The following is a 16,121-nucleotide window of genomic DNA, read 5'->3' on the forward strand; positions in this document are numbered from 1 at the left end:
TGTTTTTTTAAAATTTTAATAAAAAAATCAACAAAGAAATGTTATTTATAATATAAAAAAATATTTTTTTTGCTGTCAAAAAAACTATATTTTTCAGAATAATTTTAAACCATGTGCAATAAATACACTTAATCGATTTATTGGTACTTTAATTTGAAGAAAAAAATCATTTCTAAAAATATGATTTATTCATTTGATTTATCTGTTAATTGTAATTCAAAAACTGTCTAAAAAGATTTGTTTAATCATTTAAAAAAGAATATAAATTACACCATTTGACTTAATCATAATTTGGTTCCAAACTCTCTTAATTTGTATATTATATTATACATGTTCAAATAAAATGTAAAATACATACATATACAATATACAATATACATACATACATACATACATATATTAGTATTATTATTATTTTTATAAAAACATGCATTAGATATATATCATAAACAAGTACTTTTCATCAATCAAAAAGCAATTTCACATTATCAACCTTAATATCGTCTTCTATTCTTCACAAGATCTACCTCCAAAACCAAAAAGCACAAAATGAAAATAGCAATTCCTGAATGACATGCAATGGTTTTATAAGCATTGAAAATAATGGTCTCAAACTCCAGCCTTATTAAGGAAATGGAAAGCCGCCCTCCTTGTGTATGTGTGAAGGTGTGGGCGCGGAATTTAGGGTTTCACGGGGATTTTGTCCGATCGGCCATCGCCATATTCCGACTCTTCCTCGCATCGGCCCCTCGCAAGGAGAGCGCTCGATCATCGCATGTGTCTGGAACTCGGACTTTGCCAACATTTTGTTCGTGTGGACAGCATTTGAGAAACGGTGCATTGAGTTGCGGTACAGGTCTAAGCGATCGGCCATGGCAGCGACGATCGCACGAGCTCGGCGTTCGCATTCGTTACTGAAGCTTGTGTTGCCTCAAAGCTCCATCTGCACGCACCACTTGTGTGGATTTGCATCGTCAAGCGCCACCGAGAGCCGCCGCCATGCATTGGAATCGCCTGCTAGGTCCCAGGAGCTGACGCTATGGAGGAATTATTTGAAGGGGCTGGTGTCTGTTCGCACGCTGGCTACCTTCACCCGAAAGTGAGTAGGATAGATCCTGAAAGTGCATTAATTTCTTACCATTCCCTACCACTTTTTGGAGCTTTCAATGTGCCACTGATTTGTGGTGTCCTGCAATTATGCTTCACTGTTTTTTTCTGGAATAGCGAGAATGTGTTCGGTGAGGGCATTTCGAGCAGGCGTAACGTATGTTGCGGTATATATGTCAGACAAACTCGATGTGTTCAGAAAAATCATGATTGACACGAGGCAGGATTTGAAGAGGATTTCATGAGGACGTTGCACTTTGATGTTTTCGACCTCATTGATAAGGTTGCGATTGTTCGAAATCTCTTTCACTGGGCAGTTCGACTTCTATTGTGGTTACATTATAGCCTTCAAAGCAACCGAAATGGAATTTTAGTAATCATGAATTGCACAAATGGACTTCTTCAGTTTTATCACCAGCTGCACGACCAGGATTCCATTCATCACGCTGTCGTCAAAGTTGCATATTGTGGTGTGGAGGCTGTTTCCTACTACAATGACGAATACCTTAGGAATTGGGTACAGGCGACCCCCCGGTGAAAGAGATTTGGAATACAATCTGCTGTGAACTTGTTCTTATGGTTTAGGGGGTAGGGTTGAAAGGTCACGACGACCTCAGGGATTTTGTTCATGCTATTATCTGTTCAATCCTTGAGCCAGATTAGGAAAGGTTTTAAGCTCTAAATTGTAGTGAGCTTTTTGCAGTAAGCCGCACATGAATATCGGAACAATTGGACATGTGGACCATGGAAAGACCACTCTTACGGCAGCGATTACCAAGGTTTTCCTCGGTGCCCTCAGCAACTTCTTGTCTGCATGTATATATCTGTTTAATAGCTGAAAGTTTCTTTCAAGCTCAGATCTTTTGCTAAATCTCGTCCAGTAGTATGATTTCATTTTGATTTTGAATGTAGCTCGGGTTTAACCAATATCGTTGTGCGTTCATGATTATCTTGAGCAGGTTTTAGCTGACGAAGGTATGGCTAAGTCAATCGCATTTGATGAGATCGACAAAGCTCCAGAAGAAAAGCAGCGTGGTATCACTATTGCTACTGTAAGCTCTTTTGCCATGGGAAACACTTCAGAGCCTATGTTATTTTGCAACATTTCTTCACTTTCACTATTCGTTCATAAAATATTTTGTTTAATGTCACTCTGGTTACTCGGTAAATGAGGATGATGTAGTCGTAGTATTTGTTCCTTCTAAATGATGTTGCTGATGTGTTGCAGGCTCATGTGGAGTATGAAACTGAAAATCGGCACTATGCCCATGTCGATTGTCCAGGACATGCTGATTATGTTAAGGTAATGCTTATAAAGTTATGTTACCAGTCTTAGCATTGTTGCCTTCTCTGCATTTACTTTGGAAAAATGATAAGATCCTAGCCCGCTTTTGATAGTCTTCTCGGAGAAGACGAAGCTTATTTTTTCAACTATTGAGTTTGGTTTTACAGAACATGATCACAGGTGCTGCACAAATGGATGGAGGTATTCTGGTGGTTTCAGCTCCAGATGGGCCTATGCCTCAGACCAAAGAGCATATACTGTTAGCTCGACAGGTTAGCAAACGTTTTTAAGCCGAATCTTAAAGAGTTTGTGATCAAATTATCAGATGTATAGCCGCAACAGAGTTACAGTAGCCACTTTCAATGTTTGAGGAGTTGGATGCCCAAGGTTCAAAACTCTTACTTGCATTTGATAACATCGCAGGTCGGAGTTCCATCTTTGGTAGTTTTCTTGAATAAAGTGGATGTTGTGGAAGACGAGGAGTTGTTGGAGCTAGTGGAGATGGAGTTGCGGGGTAAACCTCCCGCTTTTGCTGTGGGTTTCCATCTAAATCTGTTGGAGTTTAATGTGCTTCACATGTTGAATTTTTTTGTATTGGACACGTTTGTGCAGAGTTGCTGTCATTTTACAAGTTTCCAGGAGACGATATTCCCATCGTTAGAGGTTCTGCTCTCGCTGCACTGCAGGGAACGAATCCGGAGCTTGGAAAGAACTCGATTCTGAAATTGATGGAAGCTGTTGACTCTTACATTCCTGAGCCCAAGCGCAACCTCGACAAACCCTTCCTCATGCCAATTGAGGATGTTTTCTCCATTCAGGCGAGATTGTCCTTGAGAATGTTATCCGCATAATAGGCTTAAAATCTCACATTCTGATCATTAAATAAAATTTGTATCTTTGAGCTTTTGTTTAAGATCCAAAAATTTTCAGCATCCACTGACATGGAACTCAAGGTCCTGATTGAGGGAAGCCTAGTGGTGGCTATGGTTGTATCATGTAGTTTACCTTCGTTAACACTACTTATTTCTGTGGTCAGGGTCGTGGAACTGTGGTGACTGGACGTGTGGAACAAGGTATCGTTAAAGTTGGTGAAGAGGTGGAAGTTGTTGGACTACGCACGGTACGATACCTTTTCGGATTTCTGTTTTTGGAATCCAAATGAAAGAGAACTTTTTTGTCGCATTTTTTCAAACTCTTCAATGAACTTTTTGTGACTTCATTTATTACAGGGCCCCAATCTGAAGACAACTGTTACCGGTGTGGAGATGTTCAAGAAGCAATTGGATCAAGGCCAGGTAATTTCCTAAAAGGGCCCGAGTTTATGTTTGTATTGTTAAATCTATTAACAAGTCTTGCGAGGTGAAGGTTAAGGTAATATATTAACCAGGATGTGTTTGTATTTTTGGGGTCATGGCCTACCAACCCTGTGGTCAGATAACAAGATTCTTGAAAGCCGATTTTCTAGCATGAATTTTTCTGTTCAGTTTGACTGGCATTTTGAGTAAGCTGTTAAAGTTGAATGGTTTTGTTGGTATAGGCAGGAGACAATGTTGGTCTTCTAATTCGTGGTCTTAAGAGAGACGAAGTGCAGCGTGGGCAGGTGAGTTTCTGTTTTATTAATGTTCTCAGCTAAAACTCTAGAATTGCAGTTCCTTCTTTTGATTTTCTTTGGTAATTTGAATACTGCTCTTGGATGAGACCTTGTATGATGAGTTTCACATCATTGATTTTACAATTTCTTGTATTGCATGTGCAGGTCATTTGCAAGCCCGGCACTGTCAAGACCAACACCAAGTTCGAAGCAGAAGTTTACATTCTTACCAAGGAAGAGGGAGGGAGACACACTGCTTTCTTCTCCAACTACAGACCTCAGTTCTACTTGCGTACTGCTGATGTGACTGGAAAGGTTGAACTTCCAGAGCATATCAAGATGGTTATGCCTGGAGACAATTTAACTGCTCAGTTCGAACTAATCATTCCTTGCCCTCTTGAACACGGTAAGCTCCCGTCTCCAAAATTTGCGAAGTACATGTGTACTCACCTCAGAAGGGTTTATTTCTTAGTAGTCTACCACCATTGAATTTGAGAAACAATTATAGAAAAAAATAAACAGTCTAGTGTGCATTGTCATTGTACTCCAGGCAGCTTTAAAAAATGATGTAAGAAGAAAAAGGCGAAAAAATCCTGTTTTTGTATTCGGTCGGGACTTGTGCACCATCTTATGTAAATTTTCTTGGCTATATACGCAGGACAACGGTTTGCCCTTCGAGAAGGAGGAAGGACAGTCGGTGCAGGCGTTATTTCTAAGCTATTGGGTTAAACACGTGGATTTAGTTGAAAGATTTAGGCAATAGTGTAGCTCTTTGCAAGAGACCGTGTTAGTAGATTCAGGGGTTCCTCTACCGTAATCTTGTTAGATACAAGTTTTGACACGCGAGTGTTAGGTTGAGAAGCACCATGCTGCCATTGCAAATCGATTTGGTAATAAACATCGCTGTGATGCAGCTCATCATACAACAAAGATTTCTACTCAAGTCCAATATATCTGGATGTCCAACACTATACCGTTCACCCAGGTACCTTGCTTGGCTTTTAAACAACAGTCAACCCCTGAAGCTGCCAATAATTGCGGTGTGTGACCACATTGCTGTTGGGTAGGGTCACACATAAACTGTGTTATCATTAAAGAGTGTAACGGATGATCCTGGTGAAAGCCACCACTTCAATTTTCACGAAGAATTCATATGTCTCAGTCAACAATCTGTTTCCACAACCACCAGAATTTAACAAGTCCTCCAGAGTGAACATCTCTTGCAACCCGTGCCTAACAGCTACTTTTTGTAATTAGATAGTCTGATCATTCATTGGCTTTGAGTATCGAAGGGCTTCTCTGTCGATGACTTCCACTCATTCACACATCCACTACTGTATGTTTTAGACTGAAGTCTGCTTTTCACATTTCTATGTACAACTAACATATCTCTTTTTGGTGTACAGTACGATCAAAGTTTATAAACATAAACGTTGTATCACATGTTGGAGAAAGTCATTACTTTAGATTGGGTCATGGAAATTTGTCAGATTGCACAAACATTATGTAGTTCAAAGTAACAGGTTTTTGTATTTATTATAGATAATAATCTAGAAATCATATCATTGAATATTGTACTTATAGTCTTGGATTAAACATTCTAAAAATACTTTTCTTTTTTCTTTTTTTCTTAATTCTTGAAAGTAAAAACATTTGGTTGATTTTTGCTTGAAAAAAATTTGTGTGTAATGAGATTCTAATTCCACTTACCACAAAACTATTTGACTTATTATCTTTTAATAACCATTTGATAACCACCAAATTGCAAGTTCTCTTCTAATTAAATAGTACAACATTTTTCTTATGTAACCAAAAATTATTTTTAAGATCAAGTAATAAATCTTAATTGAGATTCAAAAAAAAATCAATAAGATATTTTATTTTATTATTTTAATATAAATATTTAATTAAATTTATTTACTATGCTAATATATATATATAGACTATATTATTTGAATTTGTCTTAAAATTTTCAAGAAATAATTTATTAATAATATTTAAAGTTATATTTTATAGACATACAATTAATACAAAATTAATCTAAAACCTATTCAAATTATAAAAATTTGTTAAATATTTTTTATAATATTAATATTAATATTTTTAAAATTAATAAAATCATTAGATACTAAAAAAATACCAAGTATAATATTTATTGTAGTCAAAATCTATCTTTATTCTTTAATAAAGTTTTTATTTTAAAACTATACTTAAATATAAAATTCTAATTTATTTACTTTTCATGTTTAATTTATTATATGTATATATGTGTATATATATATAAATTTTACATTTTCTAAAATAATAATTCAAAGAAACTATTTTCATTCTAAAATATTATACTAATTATTATATTTTTAATTTTTTATTTATTTACATATTATTATTTGTCTTCTTTTTTTTTCTTTTTTTTCTTTTTTTTTTTGTGGACAAATAAACAATGTGTATTCAATGGCTTAATGGAGTGGAAAATGTACAACAAATTTCATAATTCCTTTAACTTAGATGCAAATCAAAGAATATAAGAAACAAAACCAACTTGTAAAGCAAGCTCATTTATACTTTTATGTGTAATTACACCACACCAAAGTATTTTAGAGTTCCATTTAATTATTTTTTCACATCTGCAACCAAATATGTGATTAGCCATCTAGAAATTATTTTGCTTCTTTAAAAAGTAAGACTCATGGTGCTAATATTTTGATAAGTTGTTTTTGACAAATTTTCAATAATTTTATTAATATTTGATAAGACCCTGCCAAACTATGCTTTTAATATTGAATGTACTCCATACTTTGTTTTTAAAGAGAAACCTATTTCTTTTAATCCAAATGGTCTATAAACAAAGTTTTCTTAATAAGAACTATATCTTATTAATTTTTTTGAATGTAGAGGTTAATTCTTTTGCAAAAAATTGCTTTTTGCCAAGAGAATGATTTGTAAGGTTCTCAGTTCTAGGGATTGGATTTTAATTTGTATAAAAGAGAAGTAGTCCAATCTAAAATGTAACCTACTTGATGACAATTCCAAAACAAAATAGATTGGATTTAGGTGTTTGGAGTTAACACTTAGCATAGTAAATATCAATATTAATACTATTTTTTTTTCTCTAAATATTAGCTACTACACTTTTTTGCTATGTAAGCCAAATGAGCTTTTTTTTTTGCAAGATTGGAAGTCTTACTCATTTATAATTTTGTCATCAAAAGAGAAGGTTCTATACTAAAATTCTATTCAAAATTTATTTATTTCTATAGAATAAGGTAGAACAAACCTCTTATTTCCTCTATAACAACATTGTTTAAAGGGAGTTAGAATACTATATCAAGAAGAATATTAGACCTTAATTTATATAATTCAATGCAATTATTGGATTTTAGAAGGCTATTATCATAATGAAGTATATTATTTTAGATATTAGAAAATAAACGTAGACAAAATCCTAAATAGATCTATGAAATAGTGGAACATAGTATTTAAAAATAACTATTTATATAGAATGTGGAGACATTAGTCCTTTAAAAATGTGATTCTAAACATAATAAAGACTATTTAAGTAGAAAATTATAGTTTAATGAAGTTTTAGGTATATACAAAATAAAATAAATAATATTAAACTATAAGAAATAACATTACATAATATAAAAAGAGATAGGAGGATTAAGCCTAAGAAACTTATACATGTGAGTCTAAAAGTTTTTAATTTTATTCTACATTTTAGACCTTATACTTCATTTATAATTTAAAGACAATGAGAAGACAAGACTTAGTATCCAATTCCTATAAGTTGTTCATTTAGCATTCATCATTTAACATCTTAATTGTTTTTGAATATTTGCTTCACTTGAATGAAGAGCCATTAACATCCATTTGATCAAGAAGGATTTGGTGGCATCTTACAAATTAATAATGCCAAGACCACCTTCTTCATGAGCTTTATAAAATATAACCTAGTCTATTTTTAACAAAGTTAAGGAAGTAGTATTATTTTTATAATTATTTTTAAACCATATATTTAAACTTTTAAATAGCCTCCATAGAGCCAACTGATGGCTAAAAAGTAATATGATGAGGAAAATAAAATATTATTTGTAATAATGATTTAGCTTGTTATGTTGATTTTGGTAGAGTATTGATAAAATATTTATATATTTTTTTAATAATAAAAATTGATTAACAACTTATATATTCAAAGAAGTATCAAACGGGGTTTCAAAGAGATTATCAATACTAATGTTAGATGCCTTTGCGTATATAAATTAGCTTAACTAAGCCAATTTGTTTATTTCTAAAAAATAAATATATTATGTTGTAGTACAACTATTAGAAGAAAGTATTATATTTTGAAATATAGTAGAAAATTCTCTTATAAATATAGATATTAATTAAGGAGGGAATAAAACTAATAAGTTTTAATGTTGCAAATTTTTAAAAAAGAAGTTTCTACTTATTTTGTAGAATCATAAACAAGGTAAAATAAAATATCTAATAAAAATAAAAATAAAAATATTATAAGAATCTTTAAGTAAAAAAAGAGAATAGAAAACAAGAAAATTTATTTAGATAAATCTTAGATTTACACCTATGGAGGGTCAATTATGAACCAAGGTTGAAACTAGATTGTAAGGTACTAAATTCTATATCTATGGAAAATATATATATATATATATATATATATATATATATATTTTTGTTAATCAAAGTATAGATTTATAGAGCAAACTTAATAAGGTTTCTATGAAGTTTTCTAGCTAAGATTAATAATTGGTGTAGAATTTATTAAGATTTGAAATTGCTATAGTAATTATTTTGATTTTAACTAAGCTTCTTTTAATATTTTTTTTTGGATTTTTAAAAGATATCTTTGGATTATTTTGAATTTCTTCAAGATTTATTTTGGATTTTTTTAGGATTTTTTTTTAAATTTCTTTATTTTTTAAATTTTTTTGGATTTCTTGTCATTTTTTGAATATTTAATTTAAATTATTTTTAGATTTTATTTGAGATTTTTTCAAGATTGCCAATGTTATTTTTGAATTGTGTTTTTTTTGTTTTGTTTTGTTTTGTTTGTTTGTTTGTTTTTTTTTTTTTTTTGTTTTGTTTTTTGGTTGTAAATCCAATTTTAAGGTGTTATCAAACCTTTTTATAGCTAGATGCCTCATACATTCTCAAGCTAAATTTCACTTAATACAATAAAAAATTTAGACCAATTTAATTCAATAATTTAAGTCAAATTTAATTCTTTGATATTATTTCCCTCATATAATAAATTTCAAGTTCTAAAGTCAAACTAAACTCCATGATATTATTTTTTTGATATAAATTTTTTTCTTTCTTATTATAGATTTTAATTGTGGAGTCATCAATATATTGATTAATGACTTTTAAATAAATATTCTAATAATAGAAATATCTTATAGATAATATTTTTGAATAACATGTTAAATTTTGATATTAAAAATTTTACTAATTAAGATGAAGAGGTAAAGTTCTAAAGGACATCCTTCTCTAATACATCTTTTTATTAAAAAGTAGTTTAGAAAAGCTATATTGATGCCTACTACTGTGCTAGTACCTGAGAGACTGATTTTAATCATATAAAGAAAGGAATTGTCAAACATAAGTCTTTGTAATGCTTTAAAATTAAATTTCTAATAGAGCTTGTTATAGACTTTGAAAGAATCAATTTTTAATAGAAAGTTGAGTTGTTTTGAAGTCTTGTTCCAATCCATGGTCTTTTGAGTAATTAATATATAATTTAATATAAACCTCAAAAATAAATAAATAAATAGATTAAATAATTTCTTTAAAAATTTCTTAGAAATTCTTTGAATTGATTAATATATATTTCATAAAAAATATTTGATAAGATGATGGACTTTTGATTTTACTAATTTCTTTGTTGTCTTTTTTATAAAAAAAGAATAATATTTATTTTAATAATACAATATGGAAATCAATTTGTAGTTAAAGCATGATTAATATTAATAATATGAATCAAAAATAATAAAATCTTTAATACATTCTTATATCACTAATAAAAATAGATATATTTTTAAATATAGTATAATATTAGAATTGAAATGGCTATTATTAAAGACAAGAAGATTAGAGATTCTTGAAATAAGACTATAGATAAGAAAGGCTTTGATAATAATAAAGAAGGCTTTATTCTTACCTCTCTATATACTATTTAATTAAAGGCAATAGCTTCTTCTAATTTTTATATACTTAATGGCTTAGATAAGTCTTTGTTTATGTTCTATGCAACCTTAAGTAGAATATTATTAAGCATAATAATTATAGCTTTATCAAAATTTTAAGTTTTTTGATTTTATTTTTGTAAATATTAGAATGAAAATCAAAAAAATTTTTTTTAAGATCTTAAGGATTTTTTGTAGCTCATCTTTGAAAATTTTGAAGCTTTGTAATAAAAAATTTAAGATAAATATTTTTGACCGTAATATAAAAATCTTTAACAACATAATCTCCAATTGGTGTCCATTTAATTTAAGTATGTACCAACTTCTATTCTTATTATTAGTCTTTAAGTTGGTTAAATCATATTTACACTTATTTAAGATAAGTATGAAGTCTAATGTCTTGAGGATTTGCTTAAAAAGTAGATTGGACTACTTGTAGTTGACCTTATAATTTGATGTAAAATCTTCACTTTAACAACACTTTTTTTTTACAAGAAGATTTATAAAAAAATGTTAGACTTTACATAGAATAAATATTAGATATTTTACTATTATAATAAGACCAAATCTTATTAAATTGTTGAAAAATCCACAAATTACTTAAATAAAAAATATTCATTTTAAAATTAAATAATATAGATTTAAATTATAATTAAAAAATAAACTAAAGCAAAAGGTGATCAAATAAATAGTTTCTTCTTATATAATATTCTTAAATTTTATTTTTTAGTAAAATAAAAAAATTGAATAAATATTATCTAGACTTATCAAGAACTTTATTCTTTTTATATTATTTTATAAATAATTTAATAAATCACCTTTTTTGAAGTTATATATTAATATAAGATAAGAATAAAAATTATTCTAAGAGTTTTTTTCATCTTTAAATGCTAATTTATTACAAATTGAATTTAAAGTAGTTGTACCATCAACACATGAGTTATTGCATTGATATCTTATTTTTTTATAATACCAATTATGTTGCTATTTATCAAGTTTGAAAGAATAAGATTCCTAAGTTGAGTAAGAGTGTAACTTTTTAGATCTTAATTAGGCTTATATTTAAGTATTAAAATATTACTATTTATTATTAAGAAGATGAACCTCCTCAAGAAAACATGGAATCTTTGATTATAAGTGGATTATAAAAAGTATAATGTTGCTCAAGTGAACTCAAATATAAAAAATATATCAAAATATTGAGTATGAATTTTAGATTAATTTCTTTCTTATGGCGAGATGTAGCCAACTCCTAGATTTAATTTCAAATCTAAACCTCTTTTCACTAAAATACCTATAATTTACTTATTATTAATCCAATTTAAGTAAATTTTATCTCTAAATGAGCTTAATTCAAATTAAAAAATTTAAATTTTAAAATTACATAAATAAAATATTAAAAAATTAAGAACTAAATCAAGGAAAAAAAAGTTGGCTACTTCCTACAACCATTGCCTTCAAAATCTCCATCCACAAATTAGCTTAGATCTTCTTTGTCATAGCTCCGTTTTTTATATACTAAACCTTTTTGGAAAGAAAATAATAAGATATAAATTTTCTTAAAATATTAAATCAAAAAGAAAAAAAAATGCAAGAAATGGCATAGAAAATTCCAAACTAGTCTTGAATCACACCGCCTTGAAAACTCCAGTGACCTCCCTCCTAAAAACTCGCATGGATCTCTTTTGTCATAGCTTCTCTTCTTGCATCCTAAGACTTATTGCAAAGCTAACAACAAGATCTAGCTTCATTCCAAATCTCAACACAAAAAAATAAAAATTCAATAAGTGGCATTAAAATGATCTGAATTAGTCTTGAAACTTGCCGCCTCAAAATTCCAGCAACCTCTCTTCTACACACACAAAAAAAAAAAAAAAAAAAAAAAACGACTTAATGCCAAAACTCCTATTCTAATCTTCTCCCAATAATTGCCTTAAACTATTATAGAATTGGATATCTATCTTAAAAGACAATACCTTCAAAGCTTGAATAATTTATTTAAGTCAATAATCTCCTATTCTAAATTCCATTCAAATTTATAAATTTATTAGCATTATATTCTTTTCTTCTTATAAGTAAAGTTAATTATCCTCCAAATATCTTTGATGCACTTAAATTAACTACATCCTAAAATTTACCCCTTCTGAACTTGCACATACTTTAATATGTGCCTAAGAATTAGACCACATGACTTTTGTTATGACAATCAAAGTCATTATCAGCCATATCACTTTTGAACCATTGATCAAAATATTGAGGTTCAAAAGTCTCTAAATCTTCTATATAGTTCATCTCATCTTCTTGCTTGAAGACTTTAATTTGTTTTCTTGTAATCTTAATCTTCAATGGTATTTCATTTAACTCTTGAAGAGAATAAGTTACATTATCATGCACTTCAACCACCACATAGGATCCAAACCAGTGCCATGCAAATTTATGAAAGAGTAGAATGTTGGTGCATCAAAATACTATCATAAATCAAAATTCAATTACTTTCTTTAATTAGATTTGGCCTCAATTGATGAATTTTATCAAACCTTTTTTTATTGTTTAAACTTGTCATTTTAAGCTTCTTTATAGCAACTTAATGATTCTTGGACAATTCTCCAATTGAAAAATTCAAATCTCCAATAATCTTTCCATGTCAATGCTATCTTCTCAAGACAAAAACAACCAAGAAGGATTTGATTTCTTTGTAGGCATTAAGGGCTTTTATTACAATATCAATTCTATTGGCATATAATTAATAATTATACTATAAATAGTCCTATTTTTATAAAATAAATAGAAAAATCCTATGCTCCAACTTTAGTTGATTCTTATATGCTTTGATTAAAGCTTGAATGATTGAAAGATGCATCGTTTTACTCTTGCCATTGGCTTTAAGATTATAAGAGGTCGTCAATTTGAATTATACTCCATATCTTGTGAAAAAATCACTTACTTTAATTATATCAAGTTCACCCCAATCTGCTTTCATTCTCTAAATGCTACCATAACAACATATAATATCTTCCAAAATAAATTGATATACCACTTTTATAGACTTTTACCTCAATGCCCTCTCTTTTATATAATTGGAGAGTTTATCTCTTGCCAAAATTAAATACTTCATGCTTTAAAGTTCCATTGGCATGACAATCAAATCAATCATCCATTCAAAATAAATGTCAAGTAGATAAGTAGGACATGAACCATCTCTATACCTTATCTTTAATTACAATTGGCACTTTTTACAAGAACTCATAAATTTCTTTACATTCTTATATAAGCCCTTCTATCAATAGTATTTTTTTTATCTTAATATAAGTAGCCTAAACTCCTCTACACACAATCTTCAATGTATTATAAAACTCACATAATACCTTGTATTTAGTCTCTAAATTATCCACTCTCAATGATACATCATTTCTCCTCTTTAGCTTCATCTACAAGAATCTATTACATAAAAGATAGATGTAGGATTGCTACTTAATATCCCTAAAGGTCTTGTCTAGCTAATTGTCTTGCTTCTTCATTGTATTCAAATATAAGCCAATGTCTCTCAACCACTTTTCATACAAATCAATTTTGAAGGGTAGAACTGCATCACCTTGGTTTCTTCTACTTGTGGCAAATGAAAAGCCTTGAGCTAAGTCTCTATCTTTTTTTTGTGCAAGCATATTTTTTCTCTCTTGAGTACTTAGTCCTAGACAATATACACACCAGTGAGTTCTTTTTATCCATGATGTATACCAAAATAGGATTTATAGACTTAATGAAAGTAATCTATCTAAGGATAGTAATATCGACTATTATACAATTGAAAACCATTCCAAGAAAAAGCAAGCAATTCGACTCCAATACTACATGAACTTCTATTAAGTAATTTCTCTCAGCCTTTAATGCAGTAAGTATATTCCAAAGCTTTCTTTTTATTTATAGATAAATTCTTTGCCTCTTAGTGAGAATCCTTGGTCCAAATTTAATTAAAAATTAGTTATCTTTCTTATCATCTTGTCCAATAGTTCATCCAATAGCTATAGAACTTATATCAATTGTCATTATTATCAATCTTTTATAATTATAGTCCACTTGTCTTATCATTGGTGGTGATTTTAAAACCACCTTTAATTCATCCATAATCAATTCTTATTCCTTACTTCATGTTTTTTTTTTTTTTAATAAGTAATACAAAGACTCTGCAATATGAACATAATAGGGGATCTATATATGATAAAATATACAAGCACTTAAAAATCTTCTTACCTCGATGATGCTCATGTATGCCTTCATCCTTACTAATGCATCTACCTTATCTAGGTTTGATTTCTTTCTTTAGCTTCTGTATAAATGTCCAACCACCATAATTTATTTAAATCTAAATGTAAACTTTTCAAGGGATAAAGTAAAATTTACCTCCTCAAGTTTCTTTAAAATACATTCTATATCTTGAATATGTTCTTTTACAAATGTATGGCACTCAACTTTTTTCAAAATCAAATCTTTAGCATCTTTCTTACAATCTCTAATTGAAATATATCTAAAAATAATAACATCTTTTTTCTTAAAATTTGGTTTATTACATTTTGTATATGAGCCATCAAATTTGCTGTACCTTATGACAAAGTATAGAAGTAAACTAGATTTAAAAGAATCTTTATAGTGGTTAGATCCATACTCTCTTATATTAATTGGAATTGATCATAGTCTAAGTATAAATTTTTACTAGAGTAAATGACATGCCTTGCAAAAGCTTTCCCTACTTCATCTACCACGAGTCTAGATTCTATATTCCTAATAATCATCTTGTTTGTTGTTTGCATATCTTGAATGAATCTAAGTGCATAAAAATTCTTTAACACAATGAGCCATCAATTGGAATAAGATGCAATAGATGGTTCAAAGATACCCATCTTGACCTTTTCCTTCAATAAATCTATCAACTTAGAAAAAAAAAGTCTTGAATACCAAAATAAGCTTCAACTTCCAAGACACATGTAGAATGGTGAAAATAATCATAAGTTCTACTATGCTAGGATCTACACAACTAATTTTTTTGGATGCAAAAGCAAAAGCTTTATAATGCTTGGAAAGCATCTCTAAAAACTTCTCTCTTTCTACATTGGTTAAAAATTATCTCTTTCGATCTTTAACTTATCCAAAGACTCCTTGATAAACTTGTAACTAATTATTTTTTACTCCCTCAATCTCGGCTCTATGATAGCTTATTTGATGTATTTTTTGGTGTCTTGAGGTAATTAAATTGCTACATGCTTCATCTTCTTGGCTACAATTTTATACTTAATGTACACCATAGCCTTTTGTAATACTACATGGCTATCAATTATTCCAAGTGTCTTTGAAAACTCCAAAATCTCCTCATATATTTACCTTGAATGAAGCTCCACAACAATATTACTTCCACCTCCATCCATATGCAAACCCTACCCTCTAAGACTTTTATATAATCATCTTCAAATCTTTTTTTTTTTTTAATAACATCCAAAATATACTCACTACTTAAAATTACATCCAACTTCTTTTTTTTTTTTTTTTTTAAATTCATATTTCTTCATCCAACCTTTATATATATGATCTAAGTCTTCAATCTTTTGAAATCTCAAAATCCTTGAAGTTGTCAAAATCCAAAAATTTACACTTAAAACTATCTACATTAAAGAATATATTGACAAAAGACTCACTTATATCCTTGTACTTCCATACTATAAGAGTATTTCTCAAAAATCCAAAAACTCTTCATTAGTCCTCCAAAGAGCTTCTCTCAATTGGTCTCTATTTTGTTCATGATTTGGTCTTACAATGAAGAATTGCACTGATTTTTTTCTCATCATAGACCCTAATCTTTGCATAGTGAAAGCCATTATTTAAAAACTTGGTCTCCATCCTCCTAGCCATGATATAAGGTTGTTCTAAAATTACTAGGTAAATAGTA

The 16,121-nt window shown here is 29.4% G+C and overlaps 1 protein-coding gene across 2 annotated transcripts; it reads left to right on the plus strand.

The window, feature by feature from the left end:
- The first annotated feature begins 618 nt into the window (after positions 1-618).
- LOC112272962 (elongation factor Tu, mitochondrial) lies at positions 619-4,913 on the plus strand. Of its 2 annotated transcripts, none has more exons than XM_024501194.3 (12): positions 619-1,099; positions 1,811-1,886; positions 2,067-2,159; positions 2,336-2,410; positions 2,560-2,664; positions 2,816-2,906; positions 3,005-3,210; positions 3,429-3,512; positions 3,622-3,687; positions 3,930-3,992; positions 4,149-4,389; positions 4,642-4,913. In XM_024501194.3, exons 1-12 carry the CDS (start codon positions 657-659, stop codon positions 4,710-4,712), a joined length of 1,614 nt encoding a protein of 537 aa, XP_024356962.1. In that variant the 5' UTR covers positions 619-656; the 3' UTR covers positions 4,713-4,913. The 2 variants fall into 2 exon arrangements, with proteins under 2 accessions (XP_024356962.1, XP_090101253.1); XM_090245127.1 differs by having other exon boundaries at positions 744-1,099; positions 1,797-1,886.
- The last annotated feature ends 11,208 nt before the right edge of the window (positions 4,914-16,121 follow it).

Source organism: Physcomitrium patens, chromosome 20 (assembly GCF_059467195.1).
Source record: "Physcomitrium patens ecotype Gransden chromosome 20, ASM5946719v1, whole genome shotgun sequence".
Lineage (NCBI taxonomy): Eukaryota > Viridiplantae > Streptophyta > Bryopsida > Funariales > Funariaceae > Physcomitrium > Physcomitrium patens.